General features: G+C 23.3%; 1 protein-coding gene across 1 annotated transcript; it reads left to right on the forward strand.

Moving 5' to 3' along the window:
* Positions 1 to 9,292: 9,292 nt before the first annotated feature.
* On the forward strand, positions 9,293 to 13,127 carry LOC113550656 (myrosinase 1-like). Its single transcript, XM_026952625.1, has 12 exons — positions 9,293 to 9,429; positions 9,500 to 9,592; positions 10,648 to 10,919; positions 11,007 to 11,141; positions 11,281 to 11,403; positions 11,515 to 11,704; positions 11,826 to 11,923; positions 11,990 to 12,131; positions 12,240 to 12,382; positions 12,465 to 12,599; positions 12,774 to 12,877; positions 12,999 to 13,127. The coding sequence occupies exons 1-12, from the start codon at positions 9,408 to 9,410 to the stop codon at positions 13,123 to 13,125; spliced, it is 1,584 nt and encodes a 527-aa protein (XP_026808426.1). The 5' UTR covers positions 9,293 to 9,407; the 3' UTR covers positions 13,126 to 13,127.
* Positions 13,128 to 15,814: the final 2,687 nt, after the last annotated feature.

Raw genomic sequence — 15,814 nt, forward strand, 5'->3', positions numbered from 1 at the left:
TTGAATTATGTAAATGACCCATGCGAACGGAATATTTCATACTACGAATATTATTCGATTATAAAAAAAACTCTTCGAAACTTAACAGACGTGTAACGCGAGGTATAATAATACATTATTGATAAACGTATTCGCATTCAACGTCAGAACATCAAATTATAAAAAAAATAATAATAACTAGTTAATTGCAGCGTATGGTTCATGTGTAAATTATTTACAGGTTTTTTTGAAGCAACACGTTCTCAATAATTTTTATTTTTAAATAATATGTAACTCTTGAAATAAAGATATTATTTATGACTTTATTTTTAATACCAACGCGTGGTGTCGGTTTTGCCCTAATATTGACTTAACTGTCATTTTTCACCGTCCAAACAAAAAGTTGTTGGTCTAAAATGACTTCATTACAGTGTTTTAATTTTGTGTTTAAACATTTTAGATCAATAATTATTAATATAACATATTTTTCGATTATCACGTCATATTATCTTAAATTAATACATGTGCTATGTATTCCATGTACAAATATAAAAATAACAAAAATATAAAGATTACATTTTGACTTTAGTTAAGTGTTAAGTCTTATAAATATAACTTTTAACTTAAATGCGGGCATTCGGGTGGACTGTTATATGTAGACTTCACAAAGTCATAATGTCTCATGGTTTGAGTTGGATCCTTTAACCTTTTCGTAGGTATGCAGTTTATAATATGAGTTTTTAACTAACTAAAATTCATATTGTATAATTTATGTTAAAAAAAAATATTATTTCACTTATAATTTCTTCTCTTCTCCAGTATGTTGTGTTTAGTTTTGCAAACATTATAAAAACTAATTTAGTGATTAGGAAGTAGAGACGTTTTAAATTATTAATAGATAGTAATAGAGTAATAGATTTAATATGACTAATTTTTTATTCAAATATTAATTAATTATATTTGAAAATATGAAATATATCTAAATAGAATAATTTATTAATTTCTTTAGTTATACTTACAAATGAAATAAATAACTGTTATTAATTAACAAACAAATAAGTACTGCATTATAACCATTAATCATACGTAAAATATTTTTTTTGTAAAGTTTAAAGTTCCAAATTGTTTTTGGTGTATTAAATTTTCAAATGTTATAATTTACTACAAATTTATAATTTTTAAGTTATAAAGTTATAAATCAAGATTACACATTATAATATTAAATAATAATAAAAATAGCCTAAATATTTGTAATGTCTATGCATTGAATTATACCGATTTATTTAAAAATAATTAAGATAAGGTCAACCTTTTGTAACGTTTTTAAATCTCGCAGAAAACAAATTATCTTAATTATTTTATTTTTGTTTATTACGTAGATTTAAATGATGCATCATTTAAAATATTCATTAAATTATTTCTGGAAAACAACTTGACCATTTCCAGAATCACTAGTTACAATAAGCCGTTTATAGTTGTTACCATATGTCTTTTTAAGAGATAGTTATAAGTACTAAAAGTTATATTAAATTTTAAAATTTTATGATTCAAGTAAAATATTTTACTCCGAAAAATTCTTAACAGAAAATAATAAAATAAAAATAAGATGTTTCTTACTAGACACTCATACAATATTGCATCAAACAAGATGTACAGTCGATTCCGCTTAATAGAGACACCGGTTAATGAAGACGACCGCTTAATAGGGACAATTCTTCAATTACGAAAACAAATGCATTGTAGTTGTAGGGTGAACGTTCACCGCTTATCTGGGCCACGAATCCGTATAATATTGGGACATTTTTATCGAGTATATTAATAGATCAATAGTATGACAATCGCGACCGTCTCGATTATTAGATTAAATTTTATCTTATCGTATGTTCAAATTTGATATACAATATGATAACGCAATATCATGTTTTTCTTTTTGTACTATCAATTACTTTCTATAATAGTTTGTAATTTGAAATATTAAAAATATATATTAAAAAAAAATCAGTGTTTCAAAAAATTTTATGTTCGTTTTTGTATTTCGGATTAATGGGACAACCGCTTTATTGGGACAAAATAACACGCAACCGATGTGTCCCAATCAAGCTGAATCGACTGTAATACTAAAATATACCTAAAATGCATAATAGTACGTGTTGTCATATTCTTATGTCAATAAGATAAATATGATTCATACAAAGTATAAATAGGAGGACAGATGTAGGTAAGTTTTTAAAACTTTATTTTAACAAAAACCAAATTATTAATCTACAATAATTACTTTGTTATCATAAAATATGTCTAATTAATTATGTAATAAACTTGCAACAAACAAAATGCTTACACACAACACATTTTCTCAAAACTTGATATTATTAACAGTTCATAAATAATAATAGTTGAAAATGTAATTTAATTAGAATAACATTTAACAAATCAAATTATGCGTTATGACGTATTTAATCGATTAAAAAAATGATTATAATAAATTATACTTAGAAGACAATCATTACACAATGATTTTTAAAAAATATAATATATTAAACGTCATCATGTTAAAATTAATCGATTTTAAAATGAATATAATATTATATTTACTGGCATATAGATAATGGTGCTACAGCAAAACGCTGTAAGAAATTTTCGCCACTGTTTATTAGGAATTAATATTATATGTTATTATAGAAATAGAATATAATGAAAGATTATTCGGCAGGTATCTCTCTGTAACTACATAAATTATTATTAAACGAATTACAATTCGTAGATCTATTGTGTGAACTCAAAATGTACTGTACCTACGTAATAAACTCTTAAGTAACTGTATTAAGCTTTCATCATTGCATAGAAGTAGATTTAAAGTTTGATTTTGACACTTGTATGATATTATTATATATCAGTAATCTACCATGCCGATGTACACGAAGTTAAAGTTTAATCGGATTATTATAATTACCTATTACAGAACTGAAACTATTATGAAACAAATTTCATAATTAATCCTGTTTAGTATTTAGTATTTTTCATTTATCTAATTACTTCATATTATATTATTACCATATTGGTTATCATTATTATTACTAATTTAAATTAAAACATTATTCTATGAAAGAGTTAATATTACAAAATTTCCAATAAGAATGTTAAAGTATAAAAATTGTTACCATCATTTTTTAAATAAATTGTAAATACACTTTACAATACTAAATAGAGATGTGGTACTGTACGTATATAATAATATTATTAAATAAATATGTTTACTGAATCACAATAAATACAAATAATTATATTCACTATAAATGCATTTTAGAATCTTAACAAAGCAATAATTGTATTGATTTTACAATAACAATTGGTGATAGTTTTTTATAAAAAATGTAATCTAGTTGACACTTTCTGGAGATAAACATTTAAAATGCCAAGCAATTTTTAAAATAAATAAGAAAAAAATAAAATGGTCGAAAAGCAAGAATTTTTACGCAAAACCAGTTTTTGACAAAAATTAATTCATTATCCATATTACAATTAATAATAAAATAAATTACTACAATAGCAACATAAAATATAATATATAGCATAGAATAGGCTATATACTTATTACATAAATAATAGTAATATAGGTTTGTCAGACCGTCTTTGCTCAGAAACGTTTTTTGTATGCAATGGTTTTTATCATTAGATCAAAACTTATGTCATACATTACACTGAGTTAATCAATGAAAACACTTGACATTCACTTTATACATAAGAACGGTTACTAACTTTCACACTTAATTTCTTGAACATACAAATAGTCTTATTGTTTAAAATTTTAAAATTTGACAATTTTGATGGTTGCTTAAGAGTGATTTATTGTAATAGAACATACTATATCTCTTAAATGATAATATATTATGTAGATACTGTCGACGGCTGACCTAACTTGCCGGTAACCGCCATAGTATAAAATACCCTAACTTAAAAAAAAAACATTTGACATTTGGTATGAAAATAATTTATATTATCGGTATAATATCGATGATTTATTGTACAATATCAGCAAACAAATGATATCAACACGTCGTGATGACGTAATGCCGGCAGCAAAGAAAACCTTATGATGTACGTATAATTGCCAATTTAGTTCATCTACACTACAATAATCGATTTATCCATTTTCTTCGGCAATAAACTTAATATTTACATTTTAAAAACTATCATTCCATTTAGGATGTTAAATTTTGAATTTATCTTTAGGCAAAACTAGGCTAATAATCATAATAGATGTTGAATAGTGTAAATACAGAAATATAAACATTTCAATAACTTCCGAGACGAGTCTTAATTTTATACCATAGACTATACTACATTATCATTTGAATACATAAAGTTATAGTGCACAAACTACTTTAGATTAACTGTTTACAGTAAAAAACCAGCAGGAGTCCTTCTGTTGTATGGCAGGTTTAATGTGTGTTTCATCATTAAGTATGAGGATCAACTGTATTGGTGCATTATACTTGAATTCGATGATAAATCACCGCACCCGAAAAACGATTATGAGCGAAAACGACATTTCAGCCTCTATAACATTATCTTGCTAAAGTGTCGTACTTGAATGGTATTATCGCATAAGTCTACATGTCTATCAAATCAAATAATGCATATATCTTTTCGCTGTATTGAAGTAATAAAAATTTTCAGATAGTTGAATTTTTCTAATAAAATTTAAAATCTAATTATGTAAATATATATATATATAAGTAATTATCTTTTTTTATCATAATACCAATAGGAAAAGTACAGTATATTGAAAAATTTTCCACCAACAATATCATATTTATGTTTCATTAAATTACAACTATTATAGTAATATTATTATACTTTATAAATCATTTCTACATTAGAAACTCAAATAGTTGTGAGTAATGAATATGGTGTGGAGTGATTTGAAAATAGTAATTATTATTTATTACATACAATAGTAGTATAGTAAAAAAATGTTCGTGATTTTGACAAATATCGTCAAAATTTGAACTATAAACACTTATAAAAAATATAGATATATATATTTAGAAGTTAAGACATGAATAAATTCAATATTAAACGAATAAATTGGAATAAGCATACTTAATGACCCTATACGAAAACATTTAAATACATTTTAAATTCACCGGATATTTAATAATAGTTATCTTAAACATTATTTCAATACAAATAACATTTTATTACAACTATTTGTATATTTTGATTGACTTTATTTTAACGTGAAAATAGAATTCAAAAGATGAAAAATTAAAATAAATTTATTTTCAAATTACATAAATTTTATAATTTAATAACCCATATTATTTGTAACCAATATCATATATATTAATATATAGTTATATAGGTTATCATCAGAATCGTGTTCATAATTTACATATTGTTGTAAGATTAATAATTTAAAAATATACTGATATATGAGTAAAAAATTCATATTTAAATTTTTAATTTTTATAAGTGATTGGCTGGAAGAAAAATCTTGCACGAAATATAACGTTATTTTTATTTTTTATGCTTATTGCTTTAGTATTTTAAATGGTTAATAATTGTTTTTTATATTTTGCTCGCATTGAAAAAACTAACGATAATATATACATAATAAACAACAAAATTAAAACGATAACATTTGCCATTGTGGACTTTCTACACCATACTGACCAAAATAAATGTACATAAATTATTGTTATATTAAAGTTTATTTATAAAATTCAAATAGTATAAACAAAAATGTTTCAATACAATCTAATTCAAATTACCGAAATTGGGATAACGTAATATTATCTGACTTTGGAGTGTTGGATTTACAAACTATTAACGTATAACTATTATTGTATTCAATTTAAAAATGACTATTTTCCATTTTAATAGGTACTATTTATTGATTCGGTACTTTTGGCAGTAAATTAAAAAATATTTACACCCAAAAAAAATAAATTATAAAGTATTAAAGGTGTATTATATATATTCTAGTGTTTATATTTTTGGGCATAAGATTACTAGTTACCCAGACATTGTAAGATAATAATTATGATAAATGCGATACCGACTTAAACGTAATGATACATAGTAAATCAGCAAACATATTATTTAAACGAAGGTAGGTATATTATGCCGACTTCATTTATCATAGCCACAATGACAAATGTATTAAATTTGAATTCAATGAAATGTATATAAAAAACGATTCTGAGCAGAAATGGTCTTTCTCTATATATATTTCCAAGAGTATTTTATGAAGGATTTATGTTGGCTTTATAATAATTTATTTTAATTTTAATAATACGGTACCATGAATTATTTTTATCTCAAAACTTCGCATTATATTATTATCTTATTATAAATATTTAATTATTAAAATATTATAATAAATTTATATTACATATTGTTGTTATTAACTTTTAAAATAATATTAACTCACCTTATAACTATATGATTAAATTCGTGGTAAAAATAAACAATATTATAAAGCTAATTTAAACGTTTTAAAAATGTTACTGTGATATTGCGTAATATATGTCAAAGTGTTAAATTCTCTCTATACTTCAATACTCTTTACTATTACAACAAGATAAATGAAATCACTATTTTTTGTTGAATTATTTAATTGCTTTTAGATTTGCACTTAAAATATCTATGAAAATAATTATATTTAACTTACGTATGAGAATTTTTGTTTTCATAATAACGGAAATTTCGTTGTAACGAAAATTCGAATAAGCTCTTTATAAGCCCTGATTTTTGGCAGGGAACTTCTATGACTTTCGTTGTATTGGTATTCGTTGTAATAGGAATTTACTGTATTACTATTAAGTATTAATACATTTTAATTAATAATGATTATGCTGCGAAGAGTATGATTATTTTTGTGTTAATTATACATGCGTTTAGCTTTAACAATTTATCTTCATACAAAGTATTATAATAATAATGATTTTAGATCAGCTAAATAAACTATACCTAATTAAAATTAATATTCCAATTAAAAACAGCAGTGTAACTGTTTTTTGTAATTGTGAATTTGGCAAATAAATTAAATGTGTATACTTTTTTCTAATCATTGGGAAATTAATACTTAATAATTATTACAAATTATTTAAACATAAACGATAATAAAGTATAATTAGTTTCAATAAGACTGTAAATAAACTAAAATTATATTATTTTCAAAACTTGATATATACTATTTTATCATGTATTCCTATTATATGATGATTTATATAAATTTATTATTGAAGTATTAGTGTATTCTGTAATAGTCTTTTACAACATTTATAAATCTAAAAACACGATAAAAATGTCTACAGACAATTACAAAAACAAATTTTAAAATTCACAGATAAATGCATATATATAATATAAGTTAAAGTTTCAAATTCCCTCTGGTTTTTAATAATACAACAAAGTAGTTAAAATCATTATTTTTTGTTTAAATATTTAATTACTTTGAGATTCATACTTAAAATATTTGTTTACAAAATATTTTTTATTTGTTTTTGATTCCAAAATAAACTACTTATGAGAATTCTTGTATTATATTTTCAATATTTTTTATCGAACAAAAATTATTAATATCAATAATTTTATATATAAAAAAACAAAAATGTGAAATATTCAAATATACCTATAAAATGTAAAAAAATGTTTTAAAACATAACACGTATTAAACGTTCCAATATATCTCAAGTACCTATCTATCGATTTTTCGTTTTTGAATTACAAGAAAATTGATTTTGCAAAAAACTGGTTTTGTGTAAAAAATTATGTTTTTCCTCCATTTGTTTAATTGATATTTCAATTCTTTTGAAAAGTACTCTGAGTTTTGATTATTAACTAAATTTGTATACACTTGTATAAAAATAAATATATACAACATTGTAAAATCAATACATTTATTTCTCCGCTCAGAATCCAAAATGTTTTATATTATGTTATGTGGTTTAAAAATTTAAAATATTATATGATTGATTATATTATTACTATTAAGTATCAATAAATTTTAATTAATAAAGATTATGCTATGAAGAGTATGATTATTTTTGTGTTAATTATACATGTGTTTAGCTTTAAAAATTTATCTTCATACAAAGTATTAAAATAATAATGATTTTAGATCAGCTAAATAAACTTAATCTAATTAAAATTAATATTCCAATTAAAAACAGCAGTGTAAATGTTTTTTGTATTTGTGAATTTGGCAAATAAATTAAATGCGTATATTTTTATTCCAATCATTAGGAGATTAATACTTAATAATTATTACGTATTATTTAAACATAAACGATGATAAAGTATAATTAGTTTAAATAAGACTGTAAATAAACTAAAAAGGATATTATTTTCAAAACTTGATATATACTATTTTATCATGTATTCCTATTAAATGATGATTTATATAAATTTATTATTGAAGTATTAGTGTATTCTGTAATTGTCTTTTACAACATTTATAAATCTAAAAACACGATAAAAATTTCTACAGACAGTTACAAAAACAAATTTTAAAATTCACAGATAAATCATAGGATGTTATTGAGTAATTTGTTCCAACAAAAATACGATTTATTGTTGTTTAAATTTTCAATCACCAACGTACAAATTGTATAGTGCATTATTCATTTTTTGGGAAATTTTGCGTCTTGTGTATTTAATATCTGTAACGAATAAAAATTGGTGGACACCTATTACACTGTGTAACTTGAAAATTACTATGAAAACAATAATATATAATATGCATTTGATTGAACTCAATGGCTTAAAATTGAAATATTTTGATAAATTATTAATTAATGTATATATATCGTATATTATAATCAACTGAGCAACTGTGTATAAGATATATAAATCTTTTCAAAAAACGTACATAATAGAATACCTAAATATTTTATCTTCAATAATATTCACTATACATAATTCTTTGTTTCATTTAATTTAATTATTTATGGTTATTAGTAAAATTATTCCTATTTTAGTACTGCAGTAGATTTTTCTGAATTCGGTTTTGAAGAATTTATTAAACAATAAATTATAACAAGTTAGTTTGATTTATGTTTAATGTCCCTGATTTTTTTAAGACTAATATTTTATTTACAGTATTAAAAACAAGTGAGGAGCAGTTAAAATAAATTTTACTAACTTTATCTGAATACCTTTATTAAAAATTATGTAGATTAGCAACTATTTTTATAAGCGCTTCAGACATTTTTTATCAATTTTATTTATAGACAAAATGATTGATAGACATATTCGTTTATATATTTATGTTATATATATATTCCTTTATAATGTCTATAAATTAGTATATTCTTCTACAATCGTCTATTCAAGCGCGTTGAATTCGACAAAATAAATCTTTAAAATTTAAATTAAATTTAAAGACGCATTTAAAATTATTCTCATCTCTTCTGTTCAATATGGCAAATGAAAATACAAAGCGTAAGATATTTCTTTTTAAAAAATTACGAAAATTAAAAAAATAATTTAATTGTTTTGAAAAAAATTATAGCTGAAAGTTTCGTATCAACAAAGCAATTTCCTGACAATTTTCTCCTTGGTACAACGACTGCAGCTTTTCAAGTAGAAGGAGCTTGGAATGAAGGTAGGATTGATATTCTTATTTTCTCAAAGGTTCTACGTCTATAGTTATAATTTACTCAAGTATAAATATTACGGTTAACTTTCTAAAATGTATATCAAATGTCTGACTATGAAAAAATATATATTTATTATAAAATATAATAAATATTTTAATTGCAAATCTATTAACTTAGGAAATAAAAAGTTACATAACTTGCATCTGAATAATACTACTATATTTTAGCAATAATAATATTAAAAAAAACAACATTTTTCATATTTTCATGTTTTGTATTATATATTTTCATATTGTGTATATTCATTTTAATATTGAGAATATTTATAGTCGTTATATTTTTTTATGTAATCTTTCAATTTTATTTTATTAATTATCTTTCTCCCATTTTACAATTCTTAAAGTAAATTACGAGTACTTAAAATATTGTGTTTTCATTAGTAGACAGTATATGATTAAAAATTATAATTCTATTCAACAACAAATCGGTTTTTAAATAATTTTTCTATTGATTTCAAAATGTTTCAATAACGAAGGTTTAATTAATTTGAATATAAACAATTTTTATGTAAATTTAAATAAACTCATTTCAAACTCAAACCATTGTCTTTCGATGAATGTAGTATCTAGTGTTATATATAAATAAGCACCATATTATTAATTCATTTTTATAAATTTTGAAATTATAGCAATAAATGTTAAAATAATTAATGCAGAATTTATACACTTTTTTAAAGCAATTTTGAAATCTATAAGTCTCTACTATCTATATCAGCTTCAATTTCCACTCAAATCATACTTCATACTAAGGATAATATTATTCTTAAATGTGTTTAGTCCCCAAAATATAATTTCTAGAGGTTATAAGATATATAATCTTTCTTAAAAGTACGAAGATACTTTCTGTAACGACGGAACATTGCTAAACATTCAAAAATAAATTAAATAAATAATTATGACCTGAATTTAAATAAAATAATTTTCTATTTATTTCAAAAAATGGAAAATACTATAACTTTAGAAATTTATTGTTTGTTTTATTATAATATTTTTAATATCAGATAAGCCAGAATCAATCTGGGATCATTATCTTCATTCCAATGAAGCAAACAAGTCGTTCAGATACTTCTTAGACTTACCGGAATCAGTAATCGAAAAATACAAACAGAAGGGTATCAAACCTAGATTAGCTGATTTATATAAGGGAATGGGAGTATACGAATTTCCATCATCTGCGATTGAAGATGGTACACATTTTAATTTCAACGGAGATGTAGCAGCGGATACGTACCACAAAACAGATGTAGATGTCAAACTTCTTAAAGAATTGGGTGTAAGTTTCCGATAGATCATTAAACAGTTCCAATTTTCAATAATAATTTTAATGAATTATAATTCAATTTTAAAAATTTATTAACAGGTTCAAGTTTACCGGTTTTCAATAAGTCCGCCAAGGATTGTTCCTGATGTCCATGATCATTTACCAGGAAAAGCTGGAATAGCTTATTATAATAATCTAATTGATAAATTAATCGAAAATGGAATCACACCAATGGTATTTATTCAATTTTATCATGTCATTATATTATTGTAAATATTTAAGAAAAGTGAAAGAAAGGTATTGCTAAGCTATCGATATATTAAGTACCGACTTTAACTAAGCAATATTAAATTACAGTCAATTATTGATTTAGGTATCGTTATACAACTATGATGTAGGCACATCTTTCAATAAAATTGGAGGACTAACAAATTGGATTACTTATACATTTTATTCACCCTATGCGAGGATCTGTTTCGAGAATTTCGGGGATAGAGTAAGTACATGCACAAATTGTAATATTAATTGATAATATAAACACATATATATTGTTATACTAAATTTTAACGTATTATTTAAGTATTAATATATATTTATAAAATATTAGGTAAAACATTGGACAACGTTTCCGGACATACATTTAGCGGCTGAAGGATTTGGTTCTGAGCATTTTGCTCCGGGTTACCAAGAACCAATATTTAGTGGATTTTCAGATTATAAAGTAATACACTACTTTATTAAAGCGCATGCATTGGCTTATAAATTATACAATGAAGAATTCAAAGAAAAACAAAAAGGTAAAATATTATATACCAAAATATGTGTTTAGTTATGATTGATTTACTTAATAAAAATTTCTATTTTTTTTTTGTATACTTTTCTATCAAACTACGATAATTCATACTTCATCTGTATCAGGACAAATAAGTATAGCCATAGATGGAACTTGGTTTTACCCCAAAGACCCAAATAATCCAGAACATCAAAAAGCTGCTGAAACCGCAAGAATGTCAACAGTAATTTATTCTTTAAAATATTGTTCATAACACACCTTAATATTCATATATTAAATTACTGTTTAGTTCGGTTTAATAGCACATATATTATCTACTGGACAGTATCCAGAAGAATATATAGAGAATATTGCTAGGACTAACAAACAAGAAAAAATACGAGTCCACCGAGTTGAACAATTTACAAATAAAGAACAAAAATTAATTAAAGGTAAGAATCATTAAACCGTTTTATCTTTTAATTATTTTGCCAGAGATTCAAAATCCTATTAAATAGTTTGAAATATCGTACTATAATATCAAATATATATTGTTACAGGATCATTCGATTATATTGTATTTAACTATTACAATAGTGTAAAAGTACGACCAATGACCGATGATGAATTTTCTGCTGAACCTAATCTTAAAAGAAGAGATCGAGGATATTTCATGGACCTACATAGTACCACACAAACTGAAGTAATATATTAATATATTTTCTTCTATTTTAAAAATGAATCAATTTTATTGATCGTTGAAACGTTAATTCGTATGATTAAAGGTTTTCGAAGGATTTTTAAATTGCTTGAAATGGATTAATGAGAAAATGAATAATCCAAAAATATTTATCGGTGAAAACGGATTTCCTGAGGAAGATGGCATTGATGAAAGTGAAAAAAAAATAGCTTATCATACTGTAAGTTATATGTAATACATTTAATATAATTCTCACAATGTCTTTTAGGTAAAACTAAACTAATAATGTAAACAAATTTTTTGATTAAGTATTATATAACATCATGCAGATAGGTTATACAATGTCTAACTTATCATTTATAAACTGATATGGAAAAAGAAATTTTTATTTCAGGGCATTTTGAACAAATTACTTGAAGCATTGGATGAAAACATAAATGTGTTTGGATACTGTGTTTGGTCGTTTATAGATACACTCGAGTTCACATTTGGCTATAAGTAATCATTTAGTTTGAATACATTATTTGCATGTGCAATTTAGTAACTTTGCCTCCCACATAATACGTACCTATAGTTTAACTATTTACGATAATATTTAATAAATAATTTTATTCTATAGGAAGAGATTTGGAATTTATGCGGTAGACATTAATGACGAAGCAAGACCACGTACAAAGAAAAATAGTTTTCCATTTTTCCAACAATTGTTCAAAACGAAGAAATTGCAAGTACAAAATTTAGAATGAAATATAAAAATAAAATACGTAGTAATGGTTATAGATTGTTAATTTATTATACACGTTAAATTGTATCTAGTATGCTTTTAATATTACTTCAATAATACATAGAATATTGTCAATGTTTTTACGCAAATAAATATATATATATATATATCTTAGCAAACATTATATAAATTGTTATATTATTATTTACCTTTATAATTGATATAATTCCTTTATAATTATAATTTTAATCCACATAGATTTTAATTTACATACATTTTGAAATATAAACATTTCAATAACTCCATGGCGTGTTAAGAGTTTAATCGTTTAATCCTATTATCATAGAGGAATAGTGTATAATTTTTTTTTCGTAATCATAAAATTAAATAAGTTAAAATTTACTTCAGCTTAAAAATGTACAGTTAAAATTCTGTTGAAGTCATATTGCTATATGGTAGGTTTTGTATGTGTTTCATTATTTAGTATGTATCTATTCCATCGTTTCTCAAAGTCTAAAAAACATTTTATAAATTGTTGTAATATTATTAACTTTTATAATTGATTTTATTTCTTTCAAATTATAATTTTGATCCTAATAGATTTTGAATAGCATACATTTTTAACAATAACTGCCATGACATTTCAAGAGTTTAAACCTATTATCACAGAGGCGTAGACTATAAATTATCCTTTGTAAATATTAAATTAAATAGTTCAAAAACTACTTAAGCTTAAAAATGTACAGTAAAAAGTCTGCGTAAGGCACTCTACTGTATGGTTGGTTTTTGTGTGTGTCTTGTCATTAAGTAAGTATCTACTGTATTGGTGCATTTTATTTGAATTTAATGATAAATCATCGCATCCAAAAAACGACTCTGAGCTAAAACGACATTTCAGCCTCTATGATATGGAGTCTATATTATCTTGCTAAAGTGTCGTAGTTGAAAGGTATTATCGCAAAAATCTACATGTCTATCAAATTAAATATGCAGATATCTTTTAACATTGTTGAAATAAAAATGTACATAATATTGTTGAATTTCTCTAATAGGTATAAATACAAATTATTTTTCAGCTGTATTTTAAAATGTTTATATATTTATGTATATAAATTAATATGATTTCGATCATAATACCAATATGCTATAATACAGTAGAGTGACCATAAAAATAAAGTTAAAACACTTTAATTAACCATATAAATATAATAATTGAAAAATTGTCAATCAAGTTTTGATGCAGCTGATAATAACAATAAGTGTTTTTTTTCTCTTTTAGTATGTTGTATTATATCTAAACGTCCATTTTGTTCTATAGATAATACTGATCCACAAATTGTACAAAATATTTTTCCTACTTCATCAGCATCTTTTAAAAAATAAAATTCTGATTTTAAAATTGGTGTGAAATGCCAAATCTGATGCATGAAATCTATTGCATCGTTTCCCAGAGCGTGTTCCGTGGAACCTAGGTGTTTCCGCCATATGTATGTGATAATTTATAAAATTATTTAACATTATATTTGGATTATTTATATATTATTAAAATTTATTATTTTATATTATTTAAAAAAGTTGGGCACTACGAAACATAAACTATTTCTCAAGGGTTCCGTGATTGTTAATGTTTGGGAACCACTGATCTGTTTAATTGATGCACTTTATTTGAATTAAATGATAAATCATCACGTCCAAAAAAACCAATATAGTGGAATTCAGCCTGTATATTATTTTGTTGTAGTCGTAGCTGAAAGAGTATTATTTCATAAGTCTATAAGTCTATCAAAACAAAATATGCAGATATTTGTACGACTTCCTAAAATAAAAATGTACATATCATTGAATTTTTTTAATAAAAATTAAAAATATGATGCAGGCATATCTTAAAGTGTTTTTATATATTTATAAGACAAGTACCTAACTATCCTTTTTATCAAAATACCTATATAATTGTATAGGTATAGTGAGGGATGTATTGGTAAATAATGTCTTGATTTTTAAAATTTAGATAACCACAAAAAAATTTTTCTTTCTTCGCTCGACACAGTCAATATCTACCAAAAATTATTATCGCTCTGCTCAAAAAATTATATTATAAATAAAATATACCTACTGTTGTAGAATATAAATAGTACTATCAATAACAGCCGTAAATATTCTATTATTTTCGATTATAGTGTATAGTTGAGTTATACTATTTGATCCCATTAACTTAATTTTAAATAACTGAACTAAAAGGCTTAATTTATTTATTTAAGATTCATAATTATTAATTTATCTTAGAGCATAAAAACATTAATTACATAAACAAAATATGTTGATTAGTCTACAAACTTACAATTTCTATTAGATGACTCATATTTTTAATATTAATAAAATAAACAATAGCAATATATGACACACACTTTAATATTTTAAAAGGAGATAATAACATTAATAGGAATAAAACTAAGGAAGTTACAGTTCTATACAGTATATTTTAAGTGTATATCACCATTAAGTAGTTCTCTAATAGATATGTTAAACTTAATATTAAATATATAAAATAAATTATATTAAATTAAAAATAAATAATAAAATGTATAATATCCTACGGTTCTCGCCGTTCCTGGTTATGTTCAATAGACGTTAAAAAACTTTAAATAAACGTTAATAATAACAATATTTTGTACACATTTAACAGTAGCAAAGATAATAATTAGTTAATATTT

The sequence above is a fragment of the Rhopalosiphum maidis genome, chromosome 4 (genome assembly GCF_003676215.2).
Source record: "Rhopalosiphum maidis isolate BTI-1 chromosome 4, ASM367621v3, whole genome shotgun sequence".
Classification (NCBI taxonomy): Eukaryota; Metazoa; Arthropoda; class Insecta; order Hemiptera; family Aphididae; genus Rhopalosiphum; species Rhopalosiphum maidis.

Coding starts and splice junctions, on each gene's coding strand:
- LOC113550656 (XM_026952625.1), top strand. CDS start 9,408: ATGGCAAATGAAAATACAAAGC. Junction 12,383..12,464: donor ATAGTACCACACAAACTGAA/GTAATATATTAA, acceptor GTATGATTAAAG/GTTTTCGAAGGATTTTTAAA. Junction 12,878..12,998: donor GAGTTCACATTTGGCTATAA/GTAATCATTTAG, acceptor TTTATTCTATAG/GAAGAGATTTGGAATTTATG.